The 17,278-nt window shown below is 37.3% G+C and overlaps 1 protein-coding gene and 1 non-coding gene across 6 annotated transcripts in view; one reads left to right on the forward strand and one right to left on the reverse strand.

Annotated features, from left to right (window-relative positions):
• Positions 1-17,278, reverse strand: part of Cmc2 (C-X9-C motif containing 2) — a 38,621-nt gene that overhangs the window by 13,861 nt on the left and 7,482 nt on the right. For 2 of the 5 annotated variants that reach the window (XM_010609421.2, XM_010609419.2), the window contains exons 1-2: positions 8,708-10,811; positions 5,224-5,336 (exon numbers count right to left, since the gene is read on the reverse strand). In XM_010609421.2, the coding sequence (XP_010607723.1) occupies positions 5,224-5,304 (81 nt within the window). In that variant the 5' untranslated portion in view covers positions 5,305-5,336; positions 8,708-10,811. Of the gene's footprint in view, positions 1-5,223; positions 5,337-8,707; positions 10,812-17,278 lie in introns of those variants that run through there. The other 3 variants (XM_033757836.1, XM_010609420.1, XM_033757835.1) reach the window with 2 other exon arrangements.
• LOC117283956 lies at positions 14,927-15,029 on the forward strand. The gene has a single exon (XR_004515005.1). It is a non-coding gene; the product is annotated as a U6 spliceosomal RNA (small nuclear RNA).

Here is a 17,278-nt window from a genome sequence, read left to right on the forward strand (position 1 = left end):
AAAAAAAAAAAAAAAAAAAAAAAAAAAAAAGATTGATAAAGGTTGTACCAATTTGCAATCCCATCAAAAGTACATAAATGTCCTTCTTGCAGCTTTGCCAACAAAATGTACTGCCACTCTCCAATTTTGCCAACATAAGGATAAAGAATGCTAAATCAGTGTATTCAATTTACATTTCTCTAACAACTGAATGAGGTTGTACTTTTATTTTTCCAGTATATACTAGCACTGAACATCAGGCTTCACATGTTGGGCAAAGGTCTCCCCTAAGTTACTCCCCCGGCTGGCCTGCTATCTGCCTGTTTCCCAAGCAGCTGGGATTACAGGTGTGGGCCACTATACCAGGTATATCTTTTCATATTCTTAAAGGCCACCCTTTCCTGCTTTGTAAATTGTCATGCTTTTGCTCATTTTTCTTTATGATTTGTGCCTTCTCCCCTCAATTTTTAAGGGTCCTACATTTATCAGGGCTATTACACATTACCTGTGTCATGTTACCAATGCTATCTCCGGTTTAAAAGATTAGCCTTTTTTAATAGACATGTTTTTTATTTTTTAATTTTTTTTGTACCAGGGATCAAACTCGGGCCGTTGTGCTTGCTAGGCAGGCACCAGAACCACTGAGCTAAATCCCAGGCCTATACACGCTTTTTAGAAGGTGGTCAAATTTATCATATTTTTATTTTACTACCTCTGAAATTTTGAATTCCACTAGGTAGCCTTTCCCTACATATAAGTTATAGAGAAATTTACCTAAGCTTTTTTAGTATTTGTATGGTTTCATTTTTGACAGTCGAATGTCTGCCCCACTAGAAGTTAAACTGATTCATATGTATACTATAAAGTACAGATCAGTTTACCTTTTTTTCCAAATAACCATATAACTGTCCCAGTACCAATTACTTAAAAACTAATCTTTAAAATTTCTGATTCTGGCTATGAAGGAGTAACTGCCAGAGAAGTAGGCCTTCCAACAAGACCACAGACTTAGAGAAGTGTGAGGCTGAAAAGGGAATCAAAGAGGGTGAAGGCCATGTTCACCCAGCTTTCAACCAAGAAGCAATTTCCAAATAGCACAGCAGGAAAAGAAACCCAGGAGAATACTGATCTCACTGAGTTGAAGAGGCAGACAGCAGCACACAGGGCAGCTGACTATGTGAGGTAGACACATACAGCAAAACAAGTCCAGAACTTGACCTTGGTATTCACCTACAACACATGCAGGATGAAACTTTGAAAAGCCACAATAACAACAAAGAACAACCACAGAGGATGTACGCAAAAAAATGCAAAGAGCTCACACAGGGCCAGGAGTCTATAGAGCTCTTGCAAGCCAAAGAAGAGGTCTCACTGAACACTCAGGTCAATCAGAGAATCCAGAAGAATCGCGCTTTACTGGTTAGGCTATCCAGTGCTATCCAGGGAAAGGCTACGCCAAACGTGCTCTAAAAATATTTCACAACATGCCTAACAAAAGGCTCAGCCACTCCCATAAATAAATGAACTGCCTACCGATATAAAAGATAAAATCCAAGTGGTCGACAATATTCAACAAATAAAAAAACTAGTAAATATGCTTTGTAGAAACTGCCACACTGATTCCAAAATTTCTGTGAAAATGAAAAGGACCTAGAAAAGCCAAAATCAAATTTGCGAGAGGACAAGTTAGACAATTTCCACAGAATGATTTAGTCTCACAACAAAGCAATGGTAATCAAAACAGTACAATACCAGGTCCTGGAATTTAGCTCAGTGGTTCTGGCACCTGCCTCACAAATCCAAGGACCTGAGTTCAATCCCCAGTACAAAAAAAAAAGTATAATACCAGTGTTAAAGATAAACATACAAATCAGTGGAAAAACCCAGAGTGCCTAGAAATAGATCCACTCACCTTTAGATCAAATGACTGTTTGACAAAATAATCAAGGTAAATCAACAGGGAAAGGATAGTCTCTTCAACAAATAGTGTTGAATCAACTGGCTATCTATAAGCAAAGAAATGAACCTCAACTCACACCTGTAATTCCAGCACTCTGGGAGGCTGGCTGAGGTAAAAGAATTGCAAATTCAAACAACTTAGCAAGATCCTATCTAAAAAAAAAAATTAAAAGGGGTTGGGAATGGGATGTTCGATGTGAAGGCTCTGGGTTGAAAACTCCAATACTGTATAAATAAATAAATAAATGCTCAAAATCATTAACCATCAAGCAAAGACAATTTAAAATAAAAAAGAAACACTACCATGTACTCAGAGTCTAAAATTTAAATTAGTTATAATATCAAGTGCTGCTAAGACTAAGGAGCTGGTAAGAATATAAAATAGTACAGAATAAGCTGGGCGTGACAGTACATGCCAGTAATCCCAGCAATCAGGAGGCTGAAGCAGGGTGAATGCCATGAGTTCAAGGCCAGTCTGAATTACACAGCAATACCCTGTCTCAAAGAACCAAAAAAAATTGTTTTAAATTTAAAAATAATAAAATAGTATAGAATAAAAAACAGTTGGGCAGTTTCTCATAAACTTAAATGCTTACTTACCATACAAGCTAATCATTCCATTCCTAGGTATTTACACAAGAAATAAAAAGATGTCCATACAAATAATTTACGCAAACATTCATTGTAGCTTTATTCAAAACAGCATAACTGCAAACAACCTAAGTTCATCAATAGGCAAACAAACTATAGTACATTCATTCAGTGACTACTCAAGAATAAAAATGAACCAATGACACATCCAACAGCACATATTAGTCTCAAAAACATGGAGCCACACACAAGAATATACATTGTAGAGCACATTTACAAAGATTCGACAACATCAAAACTAATCCACATTGAGAAAAAGTAGTTTAGGAGTTAGGGTCAGAGGTGAGGAACAGGGACTGGCTGTGAAGGGGTACAGAGAACTCTGATGTGAGAGACGAGTTTTATATCTCACCTGCAACAGGGGTTTTAGGGGTTCTCATGTTTGTCAAAAACTCAAAATTATACACTTTAAAAAGTTGCACTTTACTGTACATAAACTCTACTTCTGGGTTCTGCCATCTTTAGTTTCAGTGATTTGAGATGCCATCTCTATTGTAAGAAATCCTTTTGAAAAGGTAAAAACAGAAATTTTAATTTGATTTCAATTTTAAAATAGGCATGGAACAAAAGGGGTTCTCATGTTTGTCAAAAACTCAAAATTATACACTTTAAAAAGTTGCACTTTACTGTACATAAACTCTACTTCTGGGTTCTGCCATCTTTAGTTTCAGTGATTTGAGATGCCATCTCTATTGTAAGAAATCCTTTTGAAAAGGTAAAAACAGAAATTTTAATTTGATTTCAATTTTAAAATAGGCATGGAACAAAAAAATTGGGAATCTGAAGCAGGAGGATCGGTTCAGGCCTTGCCTTGGTAACTTAGCAAGGCACAACATTTTAAAAGGGCTGAGGATATAACTTGGTGCAAATGCCTTAGGTTAAATTTCCAGCACCGAAAAAAAAAGCAAGACCTTTCACTTTAAAAACTCTGACCTTTCATTTGATTAACCTAGGAAATAATCCTGAACAGATAGTATCCTTACTCATGTCTAGCACTATGAGAACCACAACATACTTCTAAAGGGTTTCACTGGCAAAGTCCTCAATGACAAGAATGAAATGTTATTGTACAAAGTCCTTTCTGTATGTGGGGCCTCAACTGGCTGACTCTTCTCGCCTTTTCTGTCTCTGCCTATAATTTACTATGCACAGAGTTGAAATATTGTTATGTTAAATCAATACAATCAGTTTCTATCCTCTAAAAAGTAAGCACTTTTTATTTTTACTTTAAAGAGAACCTGAAGTTGCTGTTCCACTTACATGGTCTGGTTCACTTCTCAGCTGAGTCAATACAGGGAGCAAGAATAGCTCTCAACTCTTGATCTAAACGTATGATGAAAATAGTCTGTCTAAAATACAAAGTTGTCACAAAGCTGTCCATTCTTTGTGAACAACTTTCTGACAACATTCTCTAACCAATAAAAACATCTGACTTCAGGTTATAAGTATTATTTATGTTACTTTTGCTATCTGAATTTTACTCATTTAATTGGAACTTACTGTTATTAAAGTTTTTATAACCACATTTTGAGTATCACGAGGAAAATAACTAATGTACCATGCAGAGCGACAGTAGCTGGGCATGACGGTGCACAACTGTTGTGCCAGCACTCTGGGCAACTTAGTGAGACCCTGTCTCAAAATTTTATTTTTAAATGTTTTGTTTGTTTATTTTTGCTTTTTTTTTTTTTTTTTTTTTTTGATAGGGTCTCACTATGTTGCTTAGGCTGGCTTTGAACTCACTAGGTAGCCCAGGCTGGACTCAAACTCACAACAATCCTCCTGCCTCAGCCTTCCAAGTGCTGACCTTACACATTTAGCACTAAAATTAAAAAACTGCTTAAGGTACTAGAGACGTAACTCAGTATGAATATGCTGGATCCAATCCCTAATGCTGGGGAAAAAAACGCTAAAGCAAAACATAAATGCTTACAACAACTATGCCATGAGTCAAATATGTTTTCAAAAAGCTAAATATTGGGCCGGGGATTTAGCTCAGCGGTTGGGTGGACTGCCTTGCAAGGGCAAGGACCCGAGTTCAATCCCCGGTACCACAAAAAAAAAAAAAAAAAAAAAAAAAAAATTAAAAATCATAAAAATATCAGCTTGATTTAACGAATTCCAAATATAGGCTTTTTAAATTTTTATTTTAACTGTAGAATTTTGCTTCTACTCAAATAACAATTAGGTAACTCCATCATATTAGGCTAATCATAAATTAAAGCTAGGTAACATGTAATTATATAAAATGTCTTTATTACCATTACCAGAATGGTAGCTATCAAAGAGCAGATAATCTTAAAATAATCCCATTAGGATCAGAAGAGTCAGAGATAAACATAATTGTTCTAGCACCCTATCATTAGGAAAGGGAAAGCATTTTATTGAAAGAATATGTACTTCAACTAGTAGTTACACTTCACAAGTTCCCTAACAATCATGCTTGACTTTTACCAATCATAAAAGAAGGTAATTTCTGTGGGGGGACCACATACATCAAATGCCAATCTTTATTAAGCTCAGACCAACACATTGCTAAGACATTGTCATTCCCTTCCATTAATGATAGCATTTAACATCAGCCATGTACCTAGGTTTCATTTGTGCTTTATGGTCAATTTTCTGAATTCTTACATTTTTGTGACATTCCTTAAGCAAGTTAATCAAGATGTTGCATTCTTCTGTGTGCAGGTGTGGAGACAAGTCAGGATGCATCTTCAGGAGGTAAAGGATCACAGCGGTGCAACCTGTGAATACAACAATGTCTTAAATAACACAGGAACAGATTCGTGGATGCCATCTAAAAAAAGTATGTTTTAGTAAGAACTTGCAGTGACCTTTAACAGAAGAGAATGTTAACCATTAACTATCTGTGTGACCTTAGACAAATTATTAAACTTGATCTTCAGCTTCTTTATCCAGTAATTCAGCAATTTAGCAGCATATATTAAACCTGTCAGTCCAGAAGGTAAAAAAGCAGACTCTTCAAGAAAGCTCAGACTGGAAATAAGTGTTCAAGCAGAAACAGCTTGCTTGTTATTAATAAGCCTGGCTTCAAATATTTCCCTCACATTCCTGAAACTGATCACCACTCATTTTGTTCAGATGAAATTCTACCAATTAAGAGAAATGCATGAATTCTTTTAAAATGTATATTCTTCTGAGAGCCTAAGGGGGTATTAGCCAGTCTCACATAAGTGTGAATTAATACCAAATGATTTCTTTTTAACATTTGGCTGAGAAACCCTAGTTAAACAATAAAGTGAAAGGAGCAGATGTGCAATTGGTTTTTTTTTTTTTCTAATTTAGCAGATACAGCTATAAAATTATTACACTGAAAGCAGGAAGCTAAACTGCTTGAGAAAAAATATAGGTAACTGGTTCATTCACAAAGTAGAAAAGTAGGGCCGGGAATTTAGCTCAGTGTTGTGGCTGCCTGCCTTGAAAGCATAAGGTCCTGAGTTTGATCCCTGGTACCGCAAAAACATAGTAGAAAAGTAGTAAGCAAGGTCAAAGGAAAAACACTATTTGAAGGTGTGTGCTATATTATATAATATTATTCAACTATTCCTTTTTTAAAAACACTAAGTTTACCAAAAGAAATAATGGATTACTTGCTTGAATCTTTTTTAAAATTCCCAAAAAAAGAAACATAGGAACTGCCTCACACTCATTCTGATGCCTTCTATCAAAAAAGAAAAAAGTGTTAGGATATGGAATAATTGGAACCCTTTTGCACTATCAGTGATAACATAAAACGGTACAGCCACTGTGGAAAATGGTATGGTGATTAGCCAAAACCTAAAAGTAGAACTACCATATGATCCAGCAATTCCAATTCCCAAAAGAACTAAAAAGCAGAGTCTTGAAGAGATAGTGACAGACCCACATACATAGTATATTATTCCTAATAGCTAAAACAAGCAACCCAAGAAACCACATTCAGATGAATGGATAAGCACACCGTGGTATTCACATACGACATAGTAATAAACCTTAAAAAAGAAGGGAAGTCTAACATATGGTACAACATGACCGTGAAGACATTATGGTGATTCAAATGAGCCAATCACAAAAAGACAAATGCTGTATAATGCCACTCATATGAGGTACAGTACCTACAGTAGTCAAAATCATAGATACAGAAAGTAGTATGATGGTTGCCAACAACTGGAGAGAGAAGAATGAAGAGTTATTATTTAATGGGCAGATAGTTTCAGCTTTACAAGATACAATACTGATGGGAGCTAAGGATTAGCTCAGTGATAGAAGGCTCGCCTAACACAAGTGAGGCAGTGGCGGAGCAGGGGCAGGAGAGAGAGAGGCAGAGAGAGAAGCAGAGACAGAGAGAGGAGGCACTAAAAATGTAACTTCAAAAAATTTTTTAAAGCTGGGCATGGTGGCTCACACCTGTAATCCCAGCACTGGGAAGGATCAATTCAAGTCCAAGGCCACCCTGGGCTACCTAGTAAGTTCAAAGTCAGGCTAAATTATACAATGAAACCTTGTCTCAAAAAAATAAAACAAAAAACAAAAAAATCAAAGAAAGTAATGAATGCACATTATGTAAGTGTCTAATTCCAATGTACTGTATGCTGAAATGGTTAATATGATAAATTTCACATCATGTGTATTTTACTATAATTCCAAAAAGAAGGAAGGAGAAAGGGAAGATGGCAGGATGAAGGGAAGGAAGGAAACATAGGAAAAGTCATGACCTTAGCCAAAGAGTTCTTAAATATATAGAAAGCATGAGCTTAAAATTGGTTATCTCACCAAAATTAAAATTTTTACACTTCAAAAACACCATTAAGGAAACTAAAAGTCCCACTTTGGGTGATAATGATGTATCGATATCACCAACTGTAATACATGCACCACTCTGGGTCAGGATGTTGACAGCTGTGTGTGTGGAGGAAGTGGTTATGGGATAGCTCTACTTTCCGCTCAACTGCTGTTCTAGAAAGTAAAATCTATTAATATAAATAATAACAAAAACAGGCAAGGCATAGACTAAAACAGTGATGATGAACCTTTTAGATAGTACCCAACCTGCAACCCAAATCCACTTATTTATCACAAAGTGCCAACACTGCAATTAAACCTGAATTACTGGAGTTTTAGTTTAGAAAAAAACATTTCATATTTTAACATCTTTTGTCTTACCACGCATGTCATAGGTTCACCACCACTGGACCAGAAGATATCTACAAATCACATATAATAAAGGATTATAGGCTTTTATTTAAAATATACAAAGAATGCTTATAATTCAGTAAGACAAATGTCATGGCTTATTCCCCCCAAAACCACATGTGTTCACAGGTGGGTCTTTTAGGAGATGGGTGGATCATGGGTGTGTGGTACTGGATTAGTCCACTGATGGTTTTAGAGCTGGGTGTAACGCTGGGAGGTGAAGACTTGTGCAAAGAGGTGGGTCACTGTGGGCATAGCAGAGATACATACGTACCATAGATCCCTCCCATTCCCTCGAGTGCTGCTGCTTCCTGTCTGCCTGCGATGGACTGTTTCTCCTCTGCAATGCCCCTCTGCTATGCCATCCTGCCTGGAAGCCAGCCAACTATCGACCGAAATCTCTACAAGCTGTGTGCTAAAATAAACCTTTCCTTCTAAAACTTGTGGGTGTCAGGTATTTAATACTAGCAGTGAGAAAGTAAGACAACAAATAATCCAATTTATAAAACAGACACCAAAAAAATGTGTAAAAGATTTGAACTGACATTTTACCAAAGATACAGGAATAGCTAATGAAGTAATGAAAAGCTGTGTAACACTATTAATATTTAGAGAAATGCAAGTTAAAATTACAATGAGATATCACTATACCAACCAGAACAGTAACTCAAATGCTCTTCAATGATGGAGTTATATTCAGATGAACCTATTACATAAGTTAAAAGTATGCTCAATACACCTAATCCTCTGAACATCAGATCCTAGCCTACCTACCTACCTTAAATGTGCTAAGAAAACTTACATTAGCCTACTGTTGGGCAAAATCATGACACAAAGCCTATTTTATATGAAGTCCTGATTATCACGTGATTTATGGAATACTATACTGAAAGTGAAAAAGAATGGTTGTACGGGTACTCACCATTAACGCACACAGCTGAAAACACACTTGGCCTGAAGAACGCTGAAGCACTGAACTAAAATTTATTCCTGGATGATGTGGATGCTACAGCTCTGGGGTTATCAATTTTCCTCTCTTCTGAGGAGACTCGAGAATAGCTGGTCGAAGGCATGGGAGCACTGACATTGGTTGATGGCTTAGCAGGCACAGTGTTTTTCATGATGCTATCAAGTTTTGAATATACAGTTTGCTTTTTCTTTTCATTATATATTTCTCTATAACAAATAAGAGCATCCTGTATCTGCCTGTCAGCTCTTGCAAATCTCTCATAATTGCCATCCATTTCTTCTAACATCCTCATGCCCCTGCTGATAGTAGCAAATGCCTCTGCCAGTTTCTTCGTTGTGAACTTTTTTAGTTGCTTGGGTACAACTTCTTCCTCTGCTTCAACTTCTTCACTTCTTTCTTCCTGCAATTCAATCAGTTCCTCATTAGAAATCTCCTCAGCCTTAATGCTGACAATCTCATGAATACCCTCTTCATTAATGTCCAATTCTAGCTGTTTTCCAAGCACTAATATCTTATTACTTCCTATTTCATCAACAGTGTGATCTTTGTTAAAGCCTTTGAATGTGTTCCCATATGTCTTCAAAACTTTTGTCCAAATGTAGTTCATGCACTGCTCTGTGACTTCTTCCCATGCTGCAGCAATGTTCTGGATAGCATTCAAAATGTTAAACTCTTTCCAAAACTCTAGGAGTGTTTGGCCAGATTCGGTTGCTTTGACAGCCTGCGCAAATGTATGACGTAAGTATTGTGCTTTGAACGCAGCTATTGCACCTTGGTCCATCGGTTGAATGAGCGTGGTTGTGTTCAGAGGTAAATACACCACTTTTACATCAGGATGTATGGTGCCAATATGCTGTGGATGCCCTGGAGCATCATCTAAGATCAGAAGAATCTTAAATGAGATGTTGTTTCGCCCACAATACTCTTTTGCCTGTGGAATAAAACAGTTCAAAAACCAGTCTTCAAGCAATGCCGATGTCATCCAGGCTTTCTTATTATGGCGATAGTGAACAGGAAGCGTGTGTTTGCTCACATTCTTGAAGGCTCTAGGGTTCTCCGAGTGGTAGATTAAAAAAGGCTTTAATTTGAACCCTGCAACATTTCCACCCAAAAGCAGAGTTACATGGTCTCTGAATCCTGGTATTGCCTTGGACTCTTGACGAATGTATGTGCACTCTGGCATACGCTTCCAGAACAAGCTTGTTTCATCAACGTTAAATATCTGTTCTGGTAAATATTTCTGATCTACAATTATCCTGTGCAGCTCTTCCTTAAAAGCTTCAGCACATCCAATATCAGCACCTGCAGCCTCACCCATGACCTTAACAGTATGAAAATTGTGACGCTTTTTGAAACGTTGGAACCATCCATGACTTGCTGTAAACATCTGTGTATACGCAGGATCAGCATGCTCTTTTAGCATATTGAAAAGACTTCTTGCCTTAGCCTGGATCATCAGTAGGCTAAGTGGTATACGATTCTGTATCTGTTCTTCTATCCACTCGACCAGTAACTTTTCCATATCATCAATTGGCCCAGCTCTTTTCTTCGTGATGACAGTGGACTTAATTGATGCTGACGATTTCACTGCATCACTGATTCGCTTCTTATCCTTTAGAATGGTCGAGATGGTGGACTGGGAAAGTCCTAACTCACGTGAGATGACCATTACTGGTTTGCCACCTTCATGCTGAGCAATGATTTTGAGTTTCATCTCAAGAGTAATTGCCTTCCTCCTCTTCCTTTCACCAGAAACAGGAGACATAGGTGGGCGCTTTGTAGACATGATCGGATATGAAAACACAGAATACAATATCCAAAAACTGTGGGGCAACAGTACACCATAAAGTTTACCCTTGTGATCACAAGGCTGACTAGGAGCTAAGGCTGGCTGCCACTTCCCAGTATCAAGAGACAATAGTGCACTGCATATCCCAGCCAAGGAAAAGATCAAATTCAAAAATTCGATGAATGGTTTCTACTGAATGTGCATTGCTTTCACATCATTGTAAAGTTGAAAAATCCTATGTCGAACCATCATTATGTCAGGGACCGTCTGTAATCAAAAAGTCAGACAATACCAAGCATTGGTTAGGATGTGGAGAAAATGGACTTCATGAATTGCTATTGGGGATATAAAATAGTACAGACACTTTGGAAAACAACTCAACAGTTGATTAAGGAGTAAAACACAAACTTACCATACAGCTCAGCAACTGCACTCCTAAGAACTCACTCAAGAGAAATGAAATACAAATCTACTCAAAGACATGTATGTTCACAGCAACATTTCATAATAGCTCCTCATAACAGCCAGTACTGGAAACCATTCAAATACCCATTAATGGATAAGTACATAAACAAAATGTGGTTTATCTATATAATGGAATACTACTTAACAATTAAAAGGAATGAACTACTGATGTATGGTCTAACACTGATGAACCTCAAAAGCCCTATGTTAAATGAAAGCAGCCAGATGCAAAAAGCTACATATTGTTGTATGATTCCAACTATCTACAATGTCTAAAAAGGCAAATTTATAGAAACAAAAATCAAATCACTGGTTGCCAGGACTGAAAGCACAAAGGAACCTCCTTTTGTAGAACATGAAAATGTTCTATAAATGAACTGGATTAGTGGCTACACAATTCTACAAGCTTACTAAAATCACTGAATGCACTTACAATGGGTGAATTTCATGATATATAAATTATGACTCAATAAAGCTATTTCCATAAAAAGTTCTGAGAAATTCAAACTGCTCATCCTTTCAACAAATTAAAAAGTCTAAAAAAATAATTCCAAAGGATTAGAACACAGCCATTATTTCAGGTTGCAACATCTATCAGTAGATCAGTTTCATTCAGTGCTTACTAAACACACACACCATAGCTAAAAATTACAAATCAGGTTGTTGCACCCAGCCAAGTACTTATGTGAAATGGAAAATAAGAATGCAGACAAATAACATGCTTCAAATATGCATGCTTCTGCAGACCCAGGTTTTATTTGCCTGACATTGACTGTGCAGTCTTTTAATGTCAGAAATGTATTGCTTCAGAAGAATAAAGTGTCATATAGTTCGGCAATGGCAGTCATTAATACTACCACAATATTATGTGCCCACACATGTGTATAGTACATACGTATCACTTATCTGGTTTCTGCCTCACTTACTTTTTCTGTACACTGGTTTAGCCACCTAGAAAATGTCATTAGCATTTTATTTTGTAAATGTATTTGACAAGACCCTTTTGTACATCTGTAACAACTCACCCTCAAAGTTGTGACTTTATGGTTCAAAAAACAAGCTTACGAAGGTACTAAAATGACCTCTTTAGTTAGTAAAACAAATACTGATGGGCCCACAGCTTTATATGGTTCAACTCAGGATTTCCTGCCTTTACAACAGTGAAAAGCAATGCACATTCAGAAACTACATACTGAATTTTGAGCCTTTCCTGAGATAGCAATATAAAGTTCAATACTGATACTCTCTTACGGTTCTGGGCAGCAACTCCCAGTCAGTCACACGATCATAAGGGGAAATGATCCGAACTCTACAGCACTGATGGCAAATGTTTTAGAGCCGAGTGACCAAAGTGCAACCCAAGAGCCACTTATTTATCACATATCAACACTGCAATTAAGCCTAAGTACTGAGGTTTCAGCTTAGAAAAAAACAACTGCTACCCAATGCTCAGCTGTTGGGGTGACTTGGTTCACCTGCCCACTGGGGCATGCATGCCATAGGTTCGCCACCACTGCTCTACAGTATACTTATACTGCCATCACTTTAGGGGGCATTATGTTTTCACACTCCATCATCTACAAAATACCCATCTGTGTTGGCATGAGATAGTTAACACTTCACTACAAAACAGGCTGTTAGATAATTTTCTCAACTCTAGGTTAATATAGGTGTTCTAAGCACATTTAAGGTAGGTTAGGCTACAATATTAAGTAGGTCAGGAATATTACTTTCTTTGGGGGTTTTGTTGTTTTTTGAGGGGGGGGTTTTGGCAGTGGTAAGGATCAAGCAAGGCATCTCAGGCTTGCTGACAAATCCTTTACATCTGAACTACATCTCCAGACCCTCAAATGATGAATATTTTCAACTTAAGAGTAAGTCAGGAGATAATGACAGGCTGGGGCAGGTGGACACAGGGAGGAGGCCCGGCCAGGAGAGGAGCAGTGTCCTATCCCAAGGGAAACCAACAGGTACCTGCTGCATGTAAATCATGTCACTGTCGTTACATATTTATTAGCAGAAAACACTCAGAGAAATCACCATCTTCTGAAACAGGAAAAGGAAAGTGACATCTATACTAAACCTCTCTGATGAAAAGGCTTTCAGGTTTTCACTCGCCTTGGCAGAAATAAACAGAAAAATTATCAATCAAAGATATTATTCTCTGACCCTTATCTGAAGAATCTGTTGAAACTTCTTCAGGATAACATCAGCAAATTCTCAAAGTTATGGGCTCAGGAGCATTCCAACTGCATCAATAAGGGGCACTAATTGTTTTTTATTTATCATTTAGCATGTGTCACACTTGAGAAGCAAAGCTTTATGCTCCAACTGTTCTGGGATTTCCCTGTTTACCAAGGAGTATTATCTGTGTTTTGTGTTGCTATACAAGTAAGAGTATTTACAAAACAAAACAAAATAAAATGTTGGATGAATGGATGTTAAAGATAAAAAGGGATGCCAGTAGAGGCAGAAGTATGAAAACTATGGAGAAGAAATGCTTGATAGTCTTCAGGTTTGCCACCAGAGATGCAATATTTTAAATATCAGAATGAGTGATGTTTAAATATACATGAATATGTCAGATTTTCAGCGCTGCATATGTACTGCTCCTTTATCTTTAATAAATTAGCAATTAATATCATATTGAATGGGGAATTAAGAATATAAGCCGAACCCCAGTACCAAAGAAAAAGAACATAAGCTGTAAGAATGCCCGGCCTCCTAGCAACATGGACCCATGAGGACAAGCAGAGCCACCACGGGCTCAAAAGAAAACCTAACCCAAAAAAAAGAAAAATGGAAGAAGAGAGAGTGAGTCTTCAGTGAAAAATGGATGAGTGCTTTTTATTGAGAGAAATAAGGCACCCTGCTTAATTTTTCTAAATCAGTTTGTCTCAGCAGACTATAGCCAGATGAATTGAGGAAATGGGGAAAAATCTACTGAAAAAGATTTAAGAGTGAAGCTGCTCATTTCAAACTTTATTCTTTGGCAATAGATGAAAGTGCTGACATGACAAATATGGTTCAACTTGCTGTTTTTAATTAGCAGTGTTATAGATTAGGAGTATCGTAGCACTGAAGAAATGGTTACTCTGATGCCATTAAAATACAGCTAAGGGCTGGGGATTTAGCTCAATGGTGCCGCCATCTGCCTCACAAGCGCAAGGTCCCCAAGTTCAATTCCCAATACCAAAAGCAAAAAACAGCTAAATCTCTTCATTTGTATAAAGCAGTAAATATAACTGATTTTCTTTGAACTTTGTTAACATATCTGCTGTAGCCATAGTGGTACCCATGATGGTTAGTAAAGAGAGATTTAAACTGGATGTGGTGGTGCATGCCTATAATCTCAGCACTCCCGGTGGCTGAGGCAGAAGAATCACTGCAAGTTTGAGGCTAGCCTGGGCTACATAATGAATTGAAGGCCAGCCTGAACTACAGAGTGAGACCTTGTCTCAAAAAAAGAAAAAAAGGAGGTATTTATAAATTAATAAAAGATGATGCAATTGTTGCTGGCAAGTCACATTTAATAAAATAGTACTGGGCTGGGGATTTAGTTCAGTGGTTCGGTGGCCTGCCTTGCAAAACGCAAGGACCCGAGTTCAATCCCCAGTACCAAAAAAATAAATAAAATAGTGCTGCATCACACAGCAAGAAAATTCAAGCTTTAAAAATGGATGTTATGGGAGCTAGGTATGGTGGTGCATGCCTATAATCCCTCAGGAGGCTAAGGCAGGAGAAACCCATGAGTTCAAACAGTGAATTCAAGACTAGCCTGAACTATGTAGCGAGACCCTGTCTCAAAAAAAACAACAAAAAGATGTCATGCAAATCATCATCAAAGCTGTGAATTTCATGAGGTCCTAGAGATCAAATCAGCAATTCCACGAGTTCCTGAAGGATAAGGATGCTGTGTGCTCCCTTCAGCACCACAAATACTAAAATTGAACCTATACAGAGAAGATTAGCATGGCCCCTGTGCAAGGATGACAAATTTGTGAAGCAATCCATATTTATTATTCATGCTTAATCAGGAATCTTGTTCTGTGATCACACTGAGTCAACAACACATGTTTTGAAACATTAAAAAAAAAAGAGTAAGGAAGCTGATTATGGGGACATCATTTTTCTGAAGTGAGGTGGCAAAGTTGGAGTACAAGGCTGAAAAGATTTTGTGAATTGTGAAATGATACTGTCATTTATAGAATCAAGGAACCTGAAGATGAAAATTCCTCACCAGTTTTGTATTTTTTTATCTGACTACTCATTTAAATGGGATAAACGTGTTATCAAGGTGAAAGTCAATTTATTTGTGCTATATTTCAATACAGTGTACAACACCATGTACAATACAGTGTACAAAATGGAGATGGTAATGGGGGAAAAGGGTGGGATGTACCATGTACGGGTGTAAATTCCCAATGATGAGTGTTAGCATTAAGTATTCCTAAAATGTACCAATAAATGTTTTGCTATAAAAAAAATACAGCTAGACATATAATAATCAAGATTCCAGAATCCCAACAGAAGAGCAAATTATCACAAGCAGTTAGAGAAAAGAAAGAAATCACATGCAAAAGAAAGCCCATCAGAATCACAGCAAACTTCAACACAAACCCTCAAGTCAAGGAGAGCCTGGAGTGAGGTATTTCAAGCCCTAAAAGAAAACAATCTCCAACCTAAACTTATGTATCCTGCAAAACTATCTTTCAAAATTGATGGAGAAATAAGATACTTCCATGACAAAGAACACCTGAGAAACTTCATGAATACCAAAGCAGCATTCCAAGCAATTCTAAACAATATCCTAGAGCCAGGCATAGTGGCGTACACCTGTAATCCCAGCACTTGGGAGGCTGAGGCAGGAGGATCACCGTGAGTTCAAGACCAGCCTGGGCTACATAGTGAGTTCCAGGTTAGTCTCAACTACATTGTGAGACCCTGTCTCAAAAAAACCAAAAAAAAAAAAAAAAATCCTAGAAAAAGGATAATGAAGGTCACAAGTCCAAGAGGCCCAAAAGAGTAAATCTACTAGGCAAGGCAAGAAATTAAAGGGAGAGGGGAAAAAATTAAAAAGAGCCAACAACATGACAATGACACATCAATACATGTCAGTTATAACCATCAATGTTAATGGCCTCAATTCACCAATCAAAAGAAACAGACTGGTATAATGGATTAAGAAACAAAATCGAACAACATGCTGTATACAAGAAACGCACCTAGTTCAAAAAGAAACTCATAAACCGAAAGTAAAAGGGTGGAAAACAGTTCTCCATATGACAGGAACCCAGAAAAAAGCAGAGGTAGCTATTTTATTTGCAGACAAAGTAAATTTCAAACCAAACATAATTAAGAGAGACAAAGAAGGTCACTATATTCTTGTAAAGGGAACAATCCAAGAGGAAGAGATGGAAATCATAAATGCATATGCACCAATACTAATACATCCAACTATACAAAATAAATATTAAGGGACATTAAAAACCAAATAAGGACTACTACAATTATAGTGGGGGACCTCAGTAAGCCACTGTCACAAACAGACAGATCATCTAGACAAAAAATCAATAGCAAAATACCAGAACTGAACCAAGCTTTTGAATAAACGGACTTAACAGACGTCTACAGAGCGTACCACCCCACAAAATCAGAGTATACATTCTTCAGTTGCACACAGGTCATTCTCCAAAATAGACCACATACTAGTCATAGAATATGTTTAAGTAAATGCAAAGGAACTGAATTTATCTTGTGTATATTATCAGACCACAGTGCAATTAAACTGGAGATCAATAGCATAAGAAACCATAAGAACTTCACAAACACATGAAAAGTGAACAACACTCTCCTGAACAACCAATGGGTCACAGAGGAAATTAAAGGACAAATTAGACAATTTTTACAAATGAATGATGACAATACAACATACAGAAATCTATGGAACACAATGAAAGCAGTTCTACAAGAGAAATTCCTAGCAATAAATGTCCACACTAGGAAAACAGAGCAAGCTCAAATGAACAAACTAATGCTGAATCTTAAGCTCCTAGAAAAATAAGAGCAAGACAAACTCAAAGCTCATACAAGGGAGGAAATTATAAAGATCAGAGCAGAGTCGGGGACTTACCTCAGTGATTCCACTGCCTACAAGCACAAGGTCCTGAGTTTGATGCCCACGCCCCCGTAAAAAAACAAAACAAAACAAAAGCAGAAATCAATGCAATGGAGACTGAGAATACCCAAAAAAAAAAAAAAAAAAAAAA

The sequence above is a fragment of the Fukomys damarensis genome, unplaced genomic scaffold (assembly GCF_012274545.1).
Source record: "Fukomys damarensis isolate Sample0158 unplaced genomic scaffold, DMR_v1.0_HiC HiC_scaffold_32, whole genome shotgun sequence".
In the NCBI taxonomy this organism is placed as follows: domain Eukaryota; kingdom Metazoa; phylum Chordata; class Mammalia; order Rodentia; family Bathyergidae; genus Fukomys; species Fukomys damarensis.